The 17,260-nt window shown below is 43.4% G+C and overlaps 2 protein-coding genes across 16 annotated transcripts in view; both read left to right on the forward strand.

Moving 5' to 3' along the window:
* NRG1 (neuregulin 1) overlaps positions 1-17,260 on the forward strand; it is a 458,532-nt gene that overhangs the window by 341,160 nt on the left and 100,112 nt on the right. For 3 of the 15 annotated variants that reach the window (XM_061455018.1, XM_061455019.1, XM_061455027.1), the window contains exon 1: positions 15,409-16,199. The exons of 11 other annotated variants lie outside the window; for them this stretch is intronic. In XM_061455018.1, the coding sequence (XP_061311002.1) occupies positions 15,572-16,199 (628 nt within the window). In that variant the 5' untranslated portion in view covers positions 15,409-15,571. Of the gene's footprint in view, positions 1-14,976; positions 15,089-15,408; positions 16,200-17,260 lie in introns of those variants that run through there. One more of the 15 variants, XM_061455016.1, reaches the window with a different exon arrangement.
* LOC133270117 (uncharacterized) lies at positions 14,796-15,211 on the forward strand. Its single transcript, XM_061455029.1, has one exon. The coding sequence runs from the start codon at positions 14,969-14,971 to the stop codon at positions 15,128-15,130; it is 162 nt and encodes a 53-aa protein (XP_061311013.1). The 5' UTR covers positions 14,796-14,968; the 3' UTR covers positions 15,131-15,211.

The raw sequence follows: 17,260 nt of genomic DNA on the forward strand, positions 1-17,260 counted from the left end.
ACAGAAAGATGATGCCTCTGCTAAATGAGTTTTCCCTAAGCCGGGACCATGAAAGGTAACTCAACCTTTCTGACTCCTAGTTTTTCTCTCAATAGATCTGCAGGGAGACTTGTCTCTTCTATAATCTTGTTTAGTTGTTGGCTCCAGCTCCCTCCTGCTCTCCCATAGCAACCAGCACCCCATTATGCCATGGATCAGGTTCCTCACTGTGAGGCCAACAGCATCCCATGACTTCAGACAGGGGCTTCTCCCACCTTAGAGACCCAGAGCAGTTAGGGACAACAGATGTTAAACCCTAAGCCACTAAGTGGAGTGTAATCTTCTCTTGGTCTGTTGCCTCTCCTCATCCCTTATCTACATTGACTAGAAACAATTACAAGCAAGCCACATAATCAAATATTGTTACTGGCGTCACATGCTGTTTCAGACACCTTGAATAGTGTCACATATGATTGATGTGGGAATATACAGCACCAGAATATGTCAGTGCTCTACCGATTATTGGCTCTGACTGTGAGCAAGGCTGAAAAGGTAGGGGAAGGTGAACAAATAGTTCCCATGTCAAACTGTGGACTTGTTTTATTACTAGAGGACGTTCTCCTTGCCCTCTTTTGATTCATGACTGACTTATATGCTAACGCATGAGGTTTACTAGCCCTTGCATGAAGAGCATTTGTTTATGGGAGCGGGGGAATGCATGCTCCTAGTTTTTGTTAGTGCAGCAGGTGAATGCATGCTCCTATTTTCCAGGCAACTATCAAATCTATTCTCAAAATTTCCTTAAGAACTTGATCTGAAGAGGGCCTGAGCTAATACATCTTTCTCAATGGCAGATAAGATTTTTTTTTTTTTTTTTTTGTTCCCACATGGAAGAAAGAAATGTGTCTCTTCCCCATAAAGGACAATCTAACTACAGAAGGCTATAAAATCATCTGGCAGGCTGGAGAGGTGTAACTTGGCCTGCTCTTTGCAGCCTGCAGAGGTCCCTTTCTTAGCTTGAGAGATAGAAGGGAACATCCTGTGTGGCAGGAGACACTCCCTGAACTGCAGTGGTCGTGTAAGAGGGTAAATCAGGAGACCTTGGGGGGTCTTATTTTTGCAGTCCATGTGAAGTGCTGGGAAGAATGCAAATGCTGGTCTTTTCAAGACTTCTAACTGACCTTAAGACTGGCCACAGTTTGACCTGATAATGGTTTATTTTTCCCAAAGCAGACACAATTAATATGTATAACCCACAATTAATATGTGGGTGAACATACAAGAAAAACAATGTCTTCAGTAGGGAGCCAGCACAAGGCTTTTGTCACTGACACTCGCCTTTGCCCTGTTGTTTCACCCACTGTGATTAGAAATTCATCAAATATGTCTGGAGAATTCGCATGCTTAGCCTGCTTTGGAAAGAGGGGATTGCCTAGCTGTGAAAGGAGATTATGCAGCAATTTCCTCCTCAGCACAGCAAGGCAATGAATCTGACTCTTCATTATAGAGGAAGGATGAGTAACAACGGTTGCATTTCCTGTGCAGTGAGAGCAACATGAGCTGTGCTGCAGGTTCCTTTGGGAATTTCCATGATCATGTCAATTTCAGACACAATGCATAATGTTACTATGAGAAAATGTAGATGTTTAAATAGGAATGCTTGTGGGGAAGGGGGAAGGGATCAATGTATTAAATGTGTTTGAACTCAGCTAGAAAGACAGCTGTAGAGAAGACAGGCTTGAAGATAGTTACTAGAGTTTTATAACACGTTCATTAATTACTGACAGCAGCACGGTATGTCTGAGACGACCGTAGTTTTGTGAGAATGTGAGATATTCTCACATTCTCTCACCCCTTAGGAAAATATTTCCCTTCGCTTATGAAAATATTTCACTGTTTTAGTTGTGTGAGAGGCTATAGAGAAGTCTTGCAGTTACTTGTATTTGCAAAATAAATCAAGGAAAGAGGTCCCAGAAAGCATCTGCATCTCTCTCCTGTTTTTTCGTGCTCCTGCTCAGGGCAAACACTACTCAGTGCTGCCGGTCAGGCATCAAACACTCTCATTCTGTTTACCAGAGTATCTAACAGATGTGCAATCCTGCTTACATTATTCTAAATCCTTTACTGGAGGGAGGCTAAACATCTGCAAATGCAGAAGTGTATCATAGGTACACCAATCACAAGGACACATTCTTGAATGCTCCCGAAAGACAGACAGTCCAGCAATTGGATGTTAGCAAGACATTGATGAAAGATTTCCTGAGCAACCCCGCGCACATCCCTTAGGACAAGAATGAATGTGCATTGCAGTCTTGGAATCCCAGACCAAGGCTTGTCTTCTGAGGGAACTCTGAACTTTATGTGCAGGCACCCCAGTGAATGCTCACAGACACTTTACATGCTCAAAACTAAAACTACTTCCTAAAAAAAAAAATTGTCCACAAAGACTGTCCACAAAGTCTTAGCAAGAAGCTTCTGTAACATTTGCCTCTCTAGTGTAGAAATGTTTCATCATCTTTTGTAAAGCTGGATACTTTAGCAAGAGGAACTTGGAAGGTGTCCCTAAAACAGCCTGCAGTAATGGTGTTGAAAATGTGCTCTCAAGAGAAGAAGGAAAACTCCCAAGGAGGAAAAAAATGGTGGCCATGTCAGGTTATTGTAAAATAAATTCAGAAGCTGTTATTTACATCTGGGTGAAGCCTATTATGGCAAAAATATCTTTAAAGCAGTCCTGGTCCATCCAATGGTCTCTAGGGTAAGGAATGGAAAAGAGCATTGAGTCATGAGCAGATGCAAGTGTGTGAGGTGCCTAAGGACACATGGTTGGGTGTGCCTATATAAAGTTAGGTCCATTTTAGATGCCTAGGCACATTTTTTTTTTTTCAACTTGCTTTTTTTTTTCCTTTTTTTTTTTTTCCTCATAAAGGAAATGCAGTGACTGCACATGCCTTATTAAAAGATTACTTGTTTGGCTGGTGGCCATAGAGGAATAATTCCTCTTATTGCTCAATAAATCAAGTTACTGTCATTTTAAACACTCTAGCTGAATTTCTGATCAGTACATGAAAGAATTGACTCTACCACTGTCATGGTACCTTAGCATTAAAAAAACAACAAATTTGAGGAACATAAATTTGGAGCAAATCCTTTTAAATAGGCAAAATCCTTTTAAAAATTTGCACATTCTGCAAAAACCTGTCTGCTACTTGGAAAATACACAAGTAGAGCTGTGGACAAGTAAAGTGCCAATAAGATATGTGCAGGAAAGCAGAGTGGTGTCTTTTGGATTTGTAGCCATTTCAAATACATTTTTAAATTTTAAAATAATACTTAAAATGTTAAACAGTTTTTCATTTCAGTTAACACAACTTTTCTTATGTACAATAACAATCAGGTTATTCTGGGATGGAAGGGGTGTTGATTTAATTTGAAGTGGTGGGCTCCTTCCCTGAAGGGTTTTTTTTTGTTGTTGCTTTAGCAATTGAAAGCCTTTCTTTCCTAATAGGATTAGTCCAAATAATTACCAAAGGATCTTTCTGCATCATCGGAGTACAGTTCCCCACAGTGGTATTAAAAAGCCTGTCTACAGTAGAGAAATAGTCAATGGGTGTGGGTAGCTGAAAAGGTTGTAGTTAACTCTTGCCACTCAAACCAGAGAGAATCATCTTCAAAGGACCACAGTGATTTTTAGCCTAATCCCCATTGTGCCCAATTGATGGGAAGAAGAAACAGTAGCTCCTTGTTGGCAAAATGCTGCTACAGAGGGCTCACAGACAGCAGGGTGAAGTGAGGGGACACAACCTGAATGGTAGGTGTCATGACACACTCTTGCAGCTCTTGTTCAGTAACGTACAAGTGCTGTGCAACAACAAAGCTTTAACATTGCATGTGCCAGATTTCATGCTACCCCTTTGGTTCTGGCTGCGGGTGAGGGTCCTCACCTCTGCCCTGTTAGGAAGGAAGTCTACTTGCATTTCTTTGGCACATCCCTGAAATCTATGAGAAACATCAATGGTGTGTGGGAGAAGCTTCTGAATTTTCAGCTTTAGGACAGCTCCTTGCTGCTCTCCACAATTTTTACATTTTAGGCACTGTATTGAGGAGTTATAGAATTTGTACAGAAAAAAAAAATGAAAAATAAAGGAATCCCTTGAGGAAGGGAAGAAAGAAAATGTGACTCCATGAAGGCATCCTGCTGGGGAGCAGGTCTGAATTAATTTCTGTGACTTTAATCTGCGTATCTAATCCATATCCTTTTTACTTGTTGAAGTCACACCGTATTTTTCTGGTGTTCTAAGCCTTCCTTTCAGGGATTCTGGCTATGTACCTGTATTTTTATGCAGCATAATATGTTGTCCAGGATAACTGGAAAATGAAATCTGCAAGGCATTTCTTCAGCATGTGTGTGCAGATATCAACTTGACAGATACATGTCTGTAATGATAGATTGTTGTTCAGCATTGCCAGGAAATGAGCATTCTGGCCTGACTTGTCTGATATTCTCTGAAATCACAGGACACATATGGGGGTCTTTTCCAGCTCACTGTGAACACTGTGTTGTTTCAATGGGGAAAGGGCTTGGTAAAGACCTCTATTCAGGGTGCTTTGTCTCTGTGCTGCTATCTGTGCCTGTTTCCTCTCTACCCATCCTCTGGAGAGTTCCAACTTGTGTAATTGCATTTGAACATAATCACATTTGTGGATCAAAGAAAATGCACAACGTTGTTGTCACAAGTTAATTGTTCCTGGAATAATTCCTACAGGTTGTCCACGGTTGCCTGTCTCTGTAATAGACCCATCATTCCTCCCAGCTTCTGCGCTTTTCCAAATAGCTGGTATTATTTAGCCCCTTTAGTTGTCACTCTTGAAAACTCTCATTACCTAATACACTAGTGAGCTGACTGTTGCCAGTAGCTACAACTTACCTTTACACACTGGTAAGCTGTAAACCTGAACTTTCTGTCTGCTACAGCCACATTAATAATGCAGTATGTTTCCTGTAATTACATACATGCACAGAGACTCTTTTTCTGCAAAAGTAAGAAAGGAGGTAGAGGTGGAAGATGGTGGAAATGTCTGCAACTAATTATTTATGCTGACTAGACCCCAGCTACATAGGTTTTTAATTAGTGAATATCTAGCCCTAGTAATTGCTGGGATAATAGTAACACTTCTTAAGCAGGCTAGTTTAGAAAGGGAGATGTATTGTCTGCTCACATCTGCACTGTGGAGTGCTACTAGCACTTACTCAGCAAGGCAGGCCAAAACTCTGTCAGTTTTTATTTTTCAGTTCACTTTGTTAAATTTTAGTCATTCAAAATAACATCAAAGAGTGATTTCTGGGCAGCTGAGCAGAGCTGCTTTCCTGATGAAACCATGAAGCCTAACAAAGGAAAGGAATGTCATATAAAGAATTCCATATATTACAAGTGTTATTAACAAGGCCTTCAGAGAATCATTCAAATTCATCAGTGAGGCAGGAACACCATCTTTGCTTTGAGGCAAAAGGACTTCAAAATTCAAGACACTCTGTCTTTTTCTTCCTTATCTGAGGTTCAGGATTCTGGAATAAGTAGGAACTATGTTATGCCCACGGGTACATGTATCAGCCTTTTCTGTTCCGGGGAGGTCAGGCTTTGCTCTGTGGAGCTTGTGCCTTTAGAATCTATTTTGTTTACATCCTTGTTTTCTCCTCTAGCATTTGCAAAATCGCTAAAATACAGTTCCTTTATTAAAAACTCTGAAAGAAGGACACAGACTTTAGTGTGAAACTAGAAACACAAAGACAATTCATTACCATTTGGCAGCTTTTAATTTAATTGGAGTTAAGCAGCATTTAAGCAGTATGCAGGGAATTCGTGAGCAAGACCAAGGCATCCCTCAAGTGAAAGCAGGTATTAGATCTCCACTATTGCTGTGGCTGATCAGGAAGAAATCTTGCCCACACTGGCAAGAAATTTGGCTACATATCTGTAGCAGGCAATGTCTGAAGGAATGGTAGAATTTTGTATGGTTTGGCTTCAAACTATGGCCCTCATCAGAAAGGAATTTAAGGACATTATTCACCCAGTCTGTGTGTGTACAAGCCAAGGTCGCTAAATGTCTCTTTCTCCTTTTGGCAGCCTAAAGGCGCTTGTTTCCCTTACCCACCATCATGGCCGCCCTTCCCACTACAGGCATAGCATACTACTGTGGTGTACATTAGGACAGCTCCATTTTACTTGGCTTTTTCTGTGGATAGTTATCTGGATGGGTTTGGCTGGGAACACAGGACACAGGGTGACCTCAGCCCTGCCTGTCTGGCCCAGCCTTTCAAATACTCTTCCACAGTAAATGTATTTACTCTTTAGACACCTTCATAAAGAAGGAAAAAGACAGTCTGTCCCCTCCATCTCCTTTTTTGCAGTCCCATTGCCACTCCACAGCCTCTGTGATGAAACACAGGCAGGCATAAGAAGCCCCCGGTGGACGCGACCTGCAGTTTGAATGCAGGAAATGCTGCAGGAATAATGAACTCATCAAATGAAATTATGATTGCTGTAAACTCATTCTCATACATATTTATGTATGAGTGCATAAATACTCCATGGCATACTTTTGTCGACAGTAGCATTGATTAGTAATACCTGAGTTCTGTAACAAAGGTGCTATTTACCCACTTTCCTCTGTGCTTTTATGGGCTTTAAAGACCTGTCTATTGTTGTGTCACTGCCTCCTATGCTCTCTTTGTAGTTTGTCCAGTACCTTGCAGAAGGGGATGTTTCCACAGCTGCACTACTGCTCTTGCATCATCCAGAAGCAATGGCCCATGTTGCCCTGCACTGTGCATGCTTGTATACTAAATGCAAACAAGTTATAATGAACCCATGGTGTAAGGGTCTGCTTGGTGCCTGGAGCAGCACAGAATCTGCACTGTTTGCTCTAAACTGCACCAATGAAATGAGATCAGAGCAGAAAGAGTTCTTAAAGATTTTGGAGTTTCCTCTTTGCTGTTTTCCTCTCTTGCCCTTGACAAGACCCAACCTGATGCAGGAACATTGAAGTCTTGTGTATGAGATTTAACTACCTTATTTCAATTCAAATTTTTATTTCTAAACTGTGAGAGTTTTGCTTTTGTGCCAGACAATATGTAGCACAAAGAAAGCTTGGATGCAGGCATGAGAAAGATGTGATGAGACATCTGAAAATGCAGGCTGAAGTTTGCATTCAAAATATAGCTATGTAATAAAACCGTATTTGATTAGACTACTGAAAACTCATGACTTGACACAAATTCTCCTTTGTCATGCTTATTTGAATTCTTCTTAATTATTTGCTGGAAATTGACAAAGTTTTCCAGCCAATGCCAAAGGAGTGATTCATGCCTTCTATGGCTTTTTGATTGCACTAAGAAAGAATATTAAATATTAAATATTAAATGTCCTTGATGACGCTAGGATTCTGAGGCATGATGAGAGCTGTTGCTTTTGTTATCATTGGAATTTTTGCACTTATAAATAATGTGTTGCCTATCTGTTTTAAACAGCAAACATCCAAATTCTGCTAACCTAAGCATAATCAGGCTACATATAGACATGACCAGAGCTGAACTAACCAGTGTAATTTTATTAGTATCTTTATTTAGGATAAGGTAGATTAAATACATTATTAAGAAGTATTTGCAGAAATTTGCTAAGCAAACTAGCTCTTGAGCTGAAAACATAATATTTTTTGCAGCTTGCAATGTCCAGTAATATGTCAATGTCTTATCATTTATACCCATTTATTTAACGGTACAGAAATTCTTCCATGCACTAGGCTCACGCTATGTCTTTGACTTCTTTCCTTTTGATTTTCAGTTAACAAAATTATCGAATATACGTATTCTAGAGAGTTACTCTACGAAAAAGTCAACGTGTAATTGAAATTTTGAGACACGTTAAGGTGAAATAACATTTCATGCTTCAAGTTTTAAACAGCAACAGTTGGGAATCTATGGAGGTGCAAAAATAGTTCTGTTTTTACAAAACAAAATAAAAGTGTAGTAAGTAGAGTCAATATTTTTAGAATAATGGGCATCTTGATGGGATCTTCTAGGAGCTTCTGACTAAGTTAAGCCTACATTCAGGAAGGGCTTTGAGTCATGGTTTCACTATGCAAAGCCTTTGGTGAGAAGATGAGGTCAAGGAACTTCTGTCCTCTGAAGCATGGCCCTGTCCCCATTTTTCCAGCATAAAATGTTTATGGGGCCAGGCTAGTAATGAGTTGGCAAACTTACCTATTAAAAAAAAATAAATAAAAAAAAATCTTACAATAAATTATTTTTAAGTCAGAAATCATTTCTGTGATCCAGTTGAGAGCCTGGCCACATGAACAATGTTTCTGTTTTTGAATTAGTGTGTAAGGTAACAGAGGGACCAAAATGAAGGAGAGAGGGGAGAAAGGATGATATAGCTGCCAAACTGTTTATCATGAAACCACAGTACTACACTCCAAAATACCTTTTCAGCTCTGAATTAGGCTCTAATTCAAAAAGGCACTTAGATATATGATGTAGCCCATCTCTGATCAGGAAGGCATTTCACCACTTGTTTAACTCCATGCATGTTTAAGTACTTTATTAACCAGGGGTCAATAGGGGAGGAATAATTCCTTGATTCAGGGATTTCAGGATCTTTACTCAAATTATCAGTGTCCAGTGACTCCCTAGCAGCAGCAGCACTGTGGATACAAAGGTCGGCAAGCACAGAATCCTGCATAGGTGCACCTGTGCAAAGCAGCAGTACTGCCACTGTCCCATGAACACCCACAAGGATTTATTCCATCTGAATAAAGTGGCTCAAATGCAGGCGTGCAGCTGTGTTTGCACACCAGGGTGGGTGGGAGTTAATGAGCAAGCCTAAGCCCTGTGACTACAATGCTGCCCCAGCTCACTGCTGCACTCTGCAAATAAATAATTGGAACTGCCCCAAACACATCTGCTGGAGACTCCAGTGACAGGCTAAAGTGGTTCCAAATCTGAAATAGATAGATAGATTAGATAGATAGATAGATAGATAGATAGATAGATAGATAGATAGACAGACAAACAGACAGCCATTAAAAAAATAAGAAACTGAAAACTGCACATGGTCTTTCTTCTGCTGCTTCTGCTCTCAGGGAGAAGAGCCTAGATGAGCACATTACATATCTTTGCATCTCTTAAATGCTCCTTCACCACATGGCAGTGCTAATTATCATTAGCCTGAACAGTGGCAGGGTTCACCCCAGTTTTGTGACTTCGCAGAGGCAGGCGGAATGAGTCAGTGTCACTGATGAAAACCCCTGACATTCGTGGTTTGATGTTGGATTGCTGTGTCTCGTGTAGTGCCACTAGCTCTGCTTTTGATTAGGATGAAAGAAACTCAAGTGTCTCACATTTCACTTGAAGATGAAAAGACTTGGGAAACCTCTTGGTTCCCTTGAAATAACAGCCCATTTCATGGCAGTTTTCAGTTTCAACTCCTGTCTGTAGCTATTTAATGTATAAACAACTCTTGAAATGGCCAGTGTAGTTGTGTTGTTTTTTCAAAACCCTGCTTCTAGAAGCCACAGCTGTTGGGCTTACAGAAAGCTTGTTCCTAGTGTAAATGCCTGGTGTAAATGTGCACATCTAATGTCAATACATCAAATGTTGCCACAGTGGCAACATGAGCTCTCCTAAATGTTTTCACAAGCACTGAAGTTTGTATTCTGTGCTCCAGACATTTCCAAGAAATGTACTAGTGTGAGGACCTGCTTCTGACACATCTATATGGGCAGTGCAATAATTCCAGTGTAGCAGTTTTTGGCTTTAGGGTATGGAGATGCTTTGGGTACAGCCTCTTCATGTCCCTGTTTCCTGTGCTATTGAGGGTAGGGGGTCTTCCCACAGCAGCCCTGTTATATCAAATGAATTAAGAACACTAATGTTTTTGCTCCCATTGGCATATTTAGTCTCATGTCTAAGGCTGCATATGTGCTTAAGGGTCCATATTTTTACAGCTCATTTTCTTACAGGCTTGATGTTACTCCTCCTCAGACACACATGGCTGCAAATGGCCAGGGGGCTTAAAAAAATTAAGGTGAAGAAGGTGGTGGGAATGGGCAGAGACATGCAAATAGCACTAATGCATGTAGTCTCTTTGCTTTCCAACAGGTAAAAAAATGCATGTATGAGTGACAGCCTGTCCCATTTTAACATTTGCAGTTCCACTGGCAGGACCAGTATAGAAGCAAAATGAAGTTTTCTTCTGTGAGCTGGGAGATGAATTTTTTAGTGAGGGCTTTGGGAAGGACTCAAAGGGAGAAAGTGCTGGCATCAATCCAAGGGAGATGAATTAAGAAGGGAAGGTTGGCGAAGCACTGAAGGGAGGAATAAATGAATTGCTTGCACCATGTGGATAGCCCACTCTTCCTATAACATGACTGCTGGCAGTGATGTTTCTTATTGGGCCTGCTCACTTGCTTTGGGTCACTACCACCACCACCCCCAATCTTTAAATAGTGCACTTATTTAATTTGAAGAAAGTGCCTGCAATCAATAAGAAGAGATCCTTTTATCTTCATCAATCTTTTGCTAATGAACATGCACTTTTTTTGTTTTTTTTTTAGCTTCTTGGTTACAATGCTTTTAATTTCTCAATGTATAGGAAAAAGGGAGCGCCATCAAACACATGATGGAGCAGCTGATACCACATATTGCTGCTTGCTTCTTTCTGAAGAATTGGCATGGTCTTAAAGGAAAGGAGTAATTTGTGGAAAGATCATTTGCCCTGCACTGATGTGTGGTCTTCTAAGCATCCTTTCTTAAGCTGTGATCCAGCAGAGCTGTGAATAACCACTTATGAAGACATACTTTACTTTCCTAATGTCCCAGTAGTTGCAAGAAAGTATATAATTCTTACAGAATCTTTGTGTGGGCTACTGGGACTTTATTTAAAGCAGATGCATATTGGAAATCCAGTGGCTTCCATGAGAATGACTCACCAAACCTAATTTCCAAAACCTCCAACAAGTTTGGGTCTGATTATGGCATGACCAAAAGTTCATCTGAGTTAAATGGTGCTTGCTGCTCTGATTTATAGGATGTTGCCAGCTTGCTCATCCTCATCACAGACTGGAGGTTAATGCTGACTATGGCTTTGTGTCCCTCCTTGAGTGTTTTGGGAGTGGAATTTAGCAAAATAACACTTGATTCTTCAAAAAACACTTCACAAAATAGAATTACAGTTTGGTAAGACTCTGAGTTTCAACCTGTCACTTACATATGGCAAGAGTCCAAATCTCAGTCACAGATTAGCCTCATTAGTGTAGAATCACACTACTTCTGCCTCTAAGCTGAAGAGACCCAAGCCACATAATAAGCAGAAACAAATCCTTGCACAAGGACCTAACCAAATTACAAACAGGCAAGTAATTTCCTTCCTTATCCTTCTACATTGCCTACCAATGGTCTACACTAGTAAAACTTTGTTACCTCCAAGGTCACCATCTGTCTCCTTTGCTGCCACAGCCTCCCTTTCTGTTAACCAGCTCTTAGCTCTTTCCTGAGTCGCTCTTTTCCGAGTCGCTCTTTTCCTTCAACCTGGGCAAGACCCCATGTTAAAGCACAGTATGCCAGTGCCAGCAGGTAACCACAGAAATGTAAAAGGCTCGAAAAGCTGCAGGAAAGTATTTCTGCTTTGCCGTAGGGATGGGGTGTAGCAGAAAGAACCCCCAAAATCAGCAAGCTGTACCTTCAGCTTACAGTCGCGTGAGAGACCATCAGGCTCTACCACAGCTACGAGAGCTGGCACGAAAGGCAGCGTGTTTCCCTACCAGCCTAGATGCGGTAAAGATCGTGGAGTTGTATTTTTGTCCAAAAGGTCCCTCAGGAGCCAGCCCCGTGCAGTACCGGGCTGCAGCACTGCGGACAGGCTCCGTGATGCCTCTGGTTGTGGCTACCTTCGGAGCGGGGCCAGGGAAGCAGCCTGGCCGATGATTCAGCAGTGCCTTTCTCTCAGTGTTGGCCGGGGAGCGCCCGGAGCCGCCAGGCCCCTCCGAAGGCAGGGCGACTGCAGAAGGGCTGGGGGCGAGGCATCTCTGCAGGGTGTCCTGGTGAGGGGAGGCGAGGAGGAGGTGTGAGCAGACCTCTATCCTGCGCGGTGCTGGAGCCCGCAGCCTGCGCGGCGGGGGAAGGGACCTGACGCGGCGGAGGGTACTGCAGCCTGGCCGGGAGCCAGCCACGCAGCGGCTGCGGAGGGTGAGGGTGGTTGCCGGCCGGGAGGAGCCGGCGCGGGCTGAGAAAGGGACCCTTAAAGAGCAAGGGAGGTAGCAGGAGCTCCGTTTAGCCAGGAAGGCTGGGGTGGGCAGGAAAGACCCTTTCCCTGGTCCCTGCGAGGCTGCAGGGTGAGGAGGCGGGGGGGATCAGTGTTCCCACATGCAGGGAGCCCTGCTGGAAAGGTGTCTTTCCGGGGTCCCCGGACAGGAGACGCAGAGGTGGCTGTGGTCTGAACCCTAACAATCTGCCTCTCCATCCAGCTGCGTAGCCTTATGCAGGATTACTTCAACTTCATAGCAAACCTCGTAAGAAAGGTGCAAGATCTCCACGTGCATTTCTGTTCACCTCAGCACCAGAAAGATGTGAGCAAAGGAGAAACATAATTTGAAGGAGTGTAATTAAACGTTGAGTTATAGTGGAGATCGCGGAGGACCTGAATACAGGTAGTTTGCCTATAATGCCAGTGCAGGGAAGATGTAGTCAGGTCAAATAGAAGCATAGAGCAGCATCAGTAGGGAAAAATTGCCTTACTGGAAATAGGAAGGTTGAAAAATTAGACATGGATAAAGAAGGCAAGGCTTTTTCAAAAATTCATGCCAAACACAAGCGGTATCTCATCTGTGCAATGAAGAGAGTATTCCCAGCTGGTTCTCAGCTTGCACTCTGCTTTGAAGAGTGATTCTTCAGCTTCACGCCTGAGGAGCAACTTGTGTGTGTGAAAGTACGCCTGATTTTCACGGATTTATCAGTTAATCTAGTAAAAGATACGTTCTTTCCCTAGAAACCTCGCTTACTTGTACCCACAGACCACCACAGCTGTCACGGCTATACTGCTGTGGTGTTACCATTTCTACAGTGGCTGTGTTGTTATTGCTGTTTGAAATAGGTTTTGAGATACTTGAAAGAGGCTGCACTCTTGCAGAATATTACCAGCTAAGGAGCACATATGCTTTGTAGTAAGAGGAGCCATGTATGTAAATATGCAATGCAAGCTGTTTGTTCTCTCTAAGGTTACTGCTCACATCATTAACCTGAGGACCAGACATTTCAGTGGTAGTGTAGACTAGATTGTATGATGATTTATCTCCTTACATTCTTCCAGAGAGGGTTATCACTGGCTCTGCTTTAAGGTGAATTCTCCAGGCACTTGCATGTAGTAGCATCATGATTACTTCAGTTGGCTACCACAGCCTCACAGGAAGCTTTGTGATCAGACATCCAACAATTAGTCCTTGACGTGACAATCCATGAAAACTCTATGGGATTCATTGAGATTTTGAGAAACTTTTCTTTAGCAAATGTTACTAATTTTCTCATGAAAGGGACGGAGGGAGTAAGGGGGAGTGGGGGAGTTGGAGACAGAGAGAGGAGATGGGTAGAGACAGATGTCTTTTCTGTCACTACCAAAAATGTGTAAGTACTAAGGAAACTATCTTTTGGATGCCTGACTAAGGTAGCAGCAAAAATGAGTTCAGGGCAATTTGTAGCACTTTATTTGTTTCCTTACGCATCCTCCAGCCCTTTATACTAAGGAGAAAGGGGGATTTATGCTGCCAATTCCTTAATGCAAATGTTTTCACAAAGTCCAAGGAACTAGAAATTGGGTTTAAAGCCCCTCTCCTTTTACACGTATGTCTGTGTTGTTACTTTTCTGTGGAAGACAAAAGAGACTGGGAATACAGCTGATACTAATCTTTTATTATGTTAACTGGACTGTTGATTTACCCTAGTATTACACTGCACTGGTGGAAATTAGTGCTAGGTATTGGTAGAGGTCAGGAATAACAGACAAATTTAAGAACAAAGCAGAAATCTTGTTAATAATAAAATTACTTGATTCCCTCCCCTTCCCTCCCCCCCCCCCCCCCCCCCCCATCTACTGGGGAGTGAGAACATATGCTGGCAGCATGCAAGCTCTTGAAAAGTATGTTCAGGAGCTGGCTTTAGTGTGAAGACTTTGATGGGTTTGGAAAAGGGGATACCAAAAATGGACTATAAAAAAAAATACACAGACCTCTATAATAAGTTAACTGCAAATTTGTCAGAGGCTGGAATGCTTTGGGTTTGGGGTTTTTCCCTCTCTGCTTGACCTAAGATGCATCCCAGCATCATTCCTAGCAAACAAAACTTAGGTGCTTGGAAGGAGAAGCTGTCTCTAGGTGTCAGGCAGGGAGAAACTGCCGCTGGAAAGCTGTCTTCCCCCTGGGAGAGATCGGGTATCCGGCTGAGAGAGCCCAGTCCATCGCGGAGCCTGACTCGGGCCGCAGTACCGTGTGTGTCACCGATGGCCGCCACCTCGGCGGGGGAGAGAGGCAGCGGCGGGCGCGCAACTCCTGCACGCTCCCTCCCTTTGATTTGATGGCCTTTATTCCTCCTAATTGGATAAAATAGGAAGTCACTGACAGTCCTGCGTTGCCGGGTGTACTGATTTCCCTCAGACCAGCCCTGCAGAGGGCGGGGGGTGGGGTAGGGGAGGAAGGAGCAAGTCTACATCAGGGAAACAGGCTGCGAGGGGGCTGGGGGAGTGGGGCGGGGGGGAAGGAGGAAAGTGAATGAGAGCTCAAGAAGGACAAAGAGGGAGGGGAGAGAAAGGGAGTTACCACCGTCTTGGCATCGCTCTTCCTTTCAAACCTCTGTGTAATGATATTGTTTGCAGTGATGCTCAGACAGCGAGCACCTGCTGCTCTGTAATGATTCAGCCTCTTTCAGCCTCTGCTGTAACACGACAGGATGCTGCTGCTACTGTCACTTCTGCCGCTGCCGCCGTTGTTACAGATTTTGCTTTTGCTCCTTCTACCGCATGACAATTGTTTTCCTCGTCTAAGCAGATACCAGCCTCAGATGCTCAAGGTGAGAGTCTTGCCTTTCGCTCTGGGCTACTGGTTCACTTAATTTGCTCAATTTGTTCAATGTTCGTGGCTTTCTTTCTCTCTTGACCCTCCTTCACCTTGTTTTGTTTTGTTGTGCTTGCTTCTGGGGGGATGTTTCTTCCCTCCTGCAGAAGAGCTGGAATTGCTTGAGAGGTATTTAAGGAATTATAGAAGTGGCCAGCAAACAGGAGCTCAGTAATTGCAAAGCTAGTCTTGCTTCGGAGAGGCAGAGAGAGCGACAGAGGGTTCGGGGGCAGGGGTGTGTGTGTCTCTTTTTTCCTGCGTGTTACTCCTCTCCCAGTTTGGATGATGTTGCTGAGCTTGGACCTTTTATTGACTCCCACTCTGTGATTTCTGCAGAGCACTGTGACTATTACATCTCTTTTTGTCTGTCTCATAGTAATGGACTGTGATAGAGTTAAGGCCTTTTGGAGGTGAGCTGTGTGAGAGCTGATGCTTAAACATGTCTGAAGTAGCTGCCGACACTTTCCCCAGCCCCTCAGCTCAGCTGAGCCCTGATGCGTCCCTCAACGGGCTCCCGGCTGAGGAGAACATGCCGGGGACCCAAAGAGAGGACAGGAGGGTCCAGGGAATAGCAGGCCTTGCCGCGACCTGCTGTGTGTGCCTGGAGGCAGAGCGACTGAAGGGCTGCCTCAACTCTGAAAAGATCTGCATCGCCCCTATCCTGGCTTGCCTGCTCAGCCTTTGCCTCTGCATTGCTGGCCTCAAGTGGGTCTTTGTGGACAAGATTTTTGAGTATGACTCTCCTACCCACCTTGACCCTGGGAGGATAGGACAAGACCCAAAGAGCGCTGTGGATCCTACAGCTCTGTCTGCCTGGGTGCCTTCGGAGGTGTATGCCTCACCCTTCCCCGTACCTAGCCCCAAGAGCAAGGCTGAAGTGACAGTGCAAAATGACAGCTCGTTTGTGCCCTCCAAACCGTTCCTCCAGCCTTCTCTGTATAACCGCATCCTAGATGTTGGGTTGTTGTCCTCTGCTGCACCTTCGCTGTCACCACACGCCCTGGAGCCTACCACAACGTCTCAGGCGCAAGCAACAGAAACCAATCTCCAAACTGCTCCAAAACTTTGTAAGTAGAAGTTATGTATTTCTTTGTTTTTCTCTTCCAAAACCAAAACAAAACAAAAAAAAAGAAAAGAAAAAAGAATAAAAAAAGGCACTTAACAGTTCTGCAGCTGTCCTTGAGGGGGGACGTGATTGGCATGAAAACTTAAATGTGCTAGGACAAGTATAGCAGGGTTACCTACTCAGGAGAGCACCCAAGGGTCTCTGAACTTAGTTCCGAGGTGTGCATGGCAACTGAAGAGGGCTTCATTTGAGACCTTTGTAAAGTGCCAGTACCACCCTCTTCTCTGCATCCACTGGTAGGAGAGTATGTGATTTACTTCAAGGGTTTATTTGATGACTATTCCACATGGTCTATCAATATATTTTTCTTATAAATTTGTTTTGCGTCCCATGTCGGATCTTCCATGTGTGTTCATTTTCTTCTACTTGTCTGCAGAGCACTTCTGCTACCTCCTTCCTGAAGTCTGTTGCTGGCAAACACCCTTATCATCCTCCTGAAACACTCAGGGAGAACAGTAGGAAAGAGCAACAGCGTATCTGAAGCAGTTAGAGACCGGGAATTATTAATTTAGCAGCTACCTTATGATCTCTCCCTTCCCTTTAAAAGCATAGCACACATTTCTCTGCATCCTTCCCCTCCTCTAGGAGCTGATGCTCATTGAACCTGTTTCTTAGGCATTGCCTCATTGACTTTTGTGGGGCGTTTCAGGAAAGCATTCTTACCAGTGCAGGAGGTCAGTTTTCAAATTAGTATTTGCTCATCCTTAAAGCAAAAAATATCCAGGGTACCTGTATTATTTTCTCAGTAGCAATCAGAAAGCCTCCAAATACTGCATTGCTGAAGTGTAATTTCTCTAACATTCATAATTTTAACCCATTAAATCCAGAGCAGATCAAGCCAGCAATTCCTGGGCTGTGTAAAATTGCGCAACCCTGGTAGAAAGAGAAGGCAGTGCCCTTGTGCTAAGAGCACAAGGCTGAGGTTTCTTTTGAAAAGCTGCAGTGAACCTGATGAGCATTGTGTTCCTTGCAAATTTCCATGCAGGCCCCCATCTCATTTAT

The sequence above is a fragment of the Pezoporus flaviventris genome, unplaced genomic scaffold (genome assembly GCF_033815535.1).
Source record: "Pezoporus flaviventris isolate CSIRO_AGI_PZ_B2104156 unplaced genomic scaffold, CSIRO_AGI_Pfla_v1 ptg000018l, whole genome shotgun sequence".
Classification (NCBI taxonomy): domain Eukaryota; kingdom Metazoa; phylum Chordata; class Aves; order Psittaciformes; family Psittacidae; genus Pezoporus; species Pezoporus flaviventris.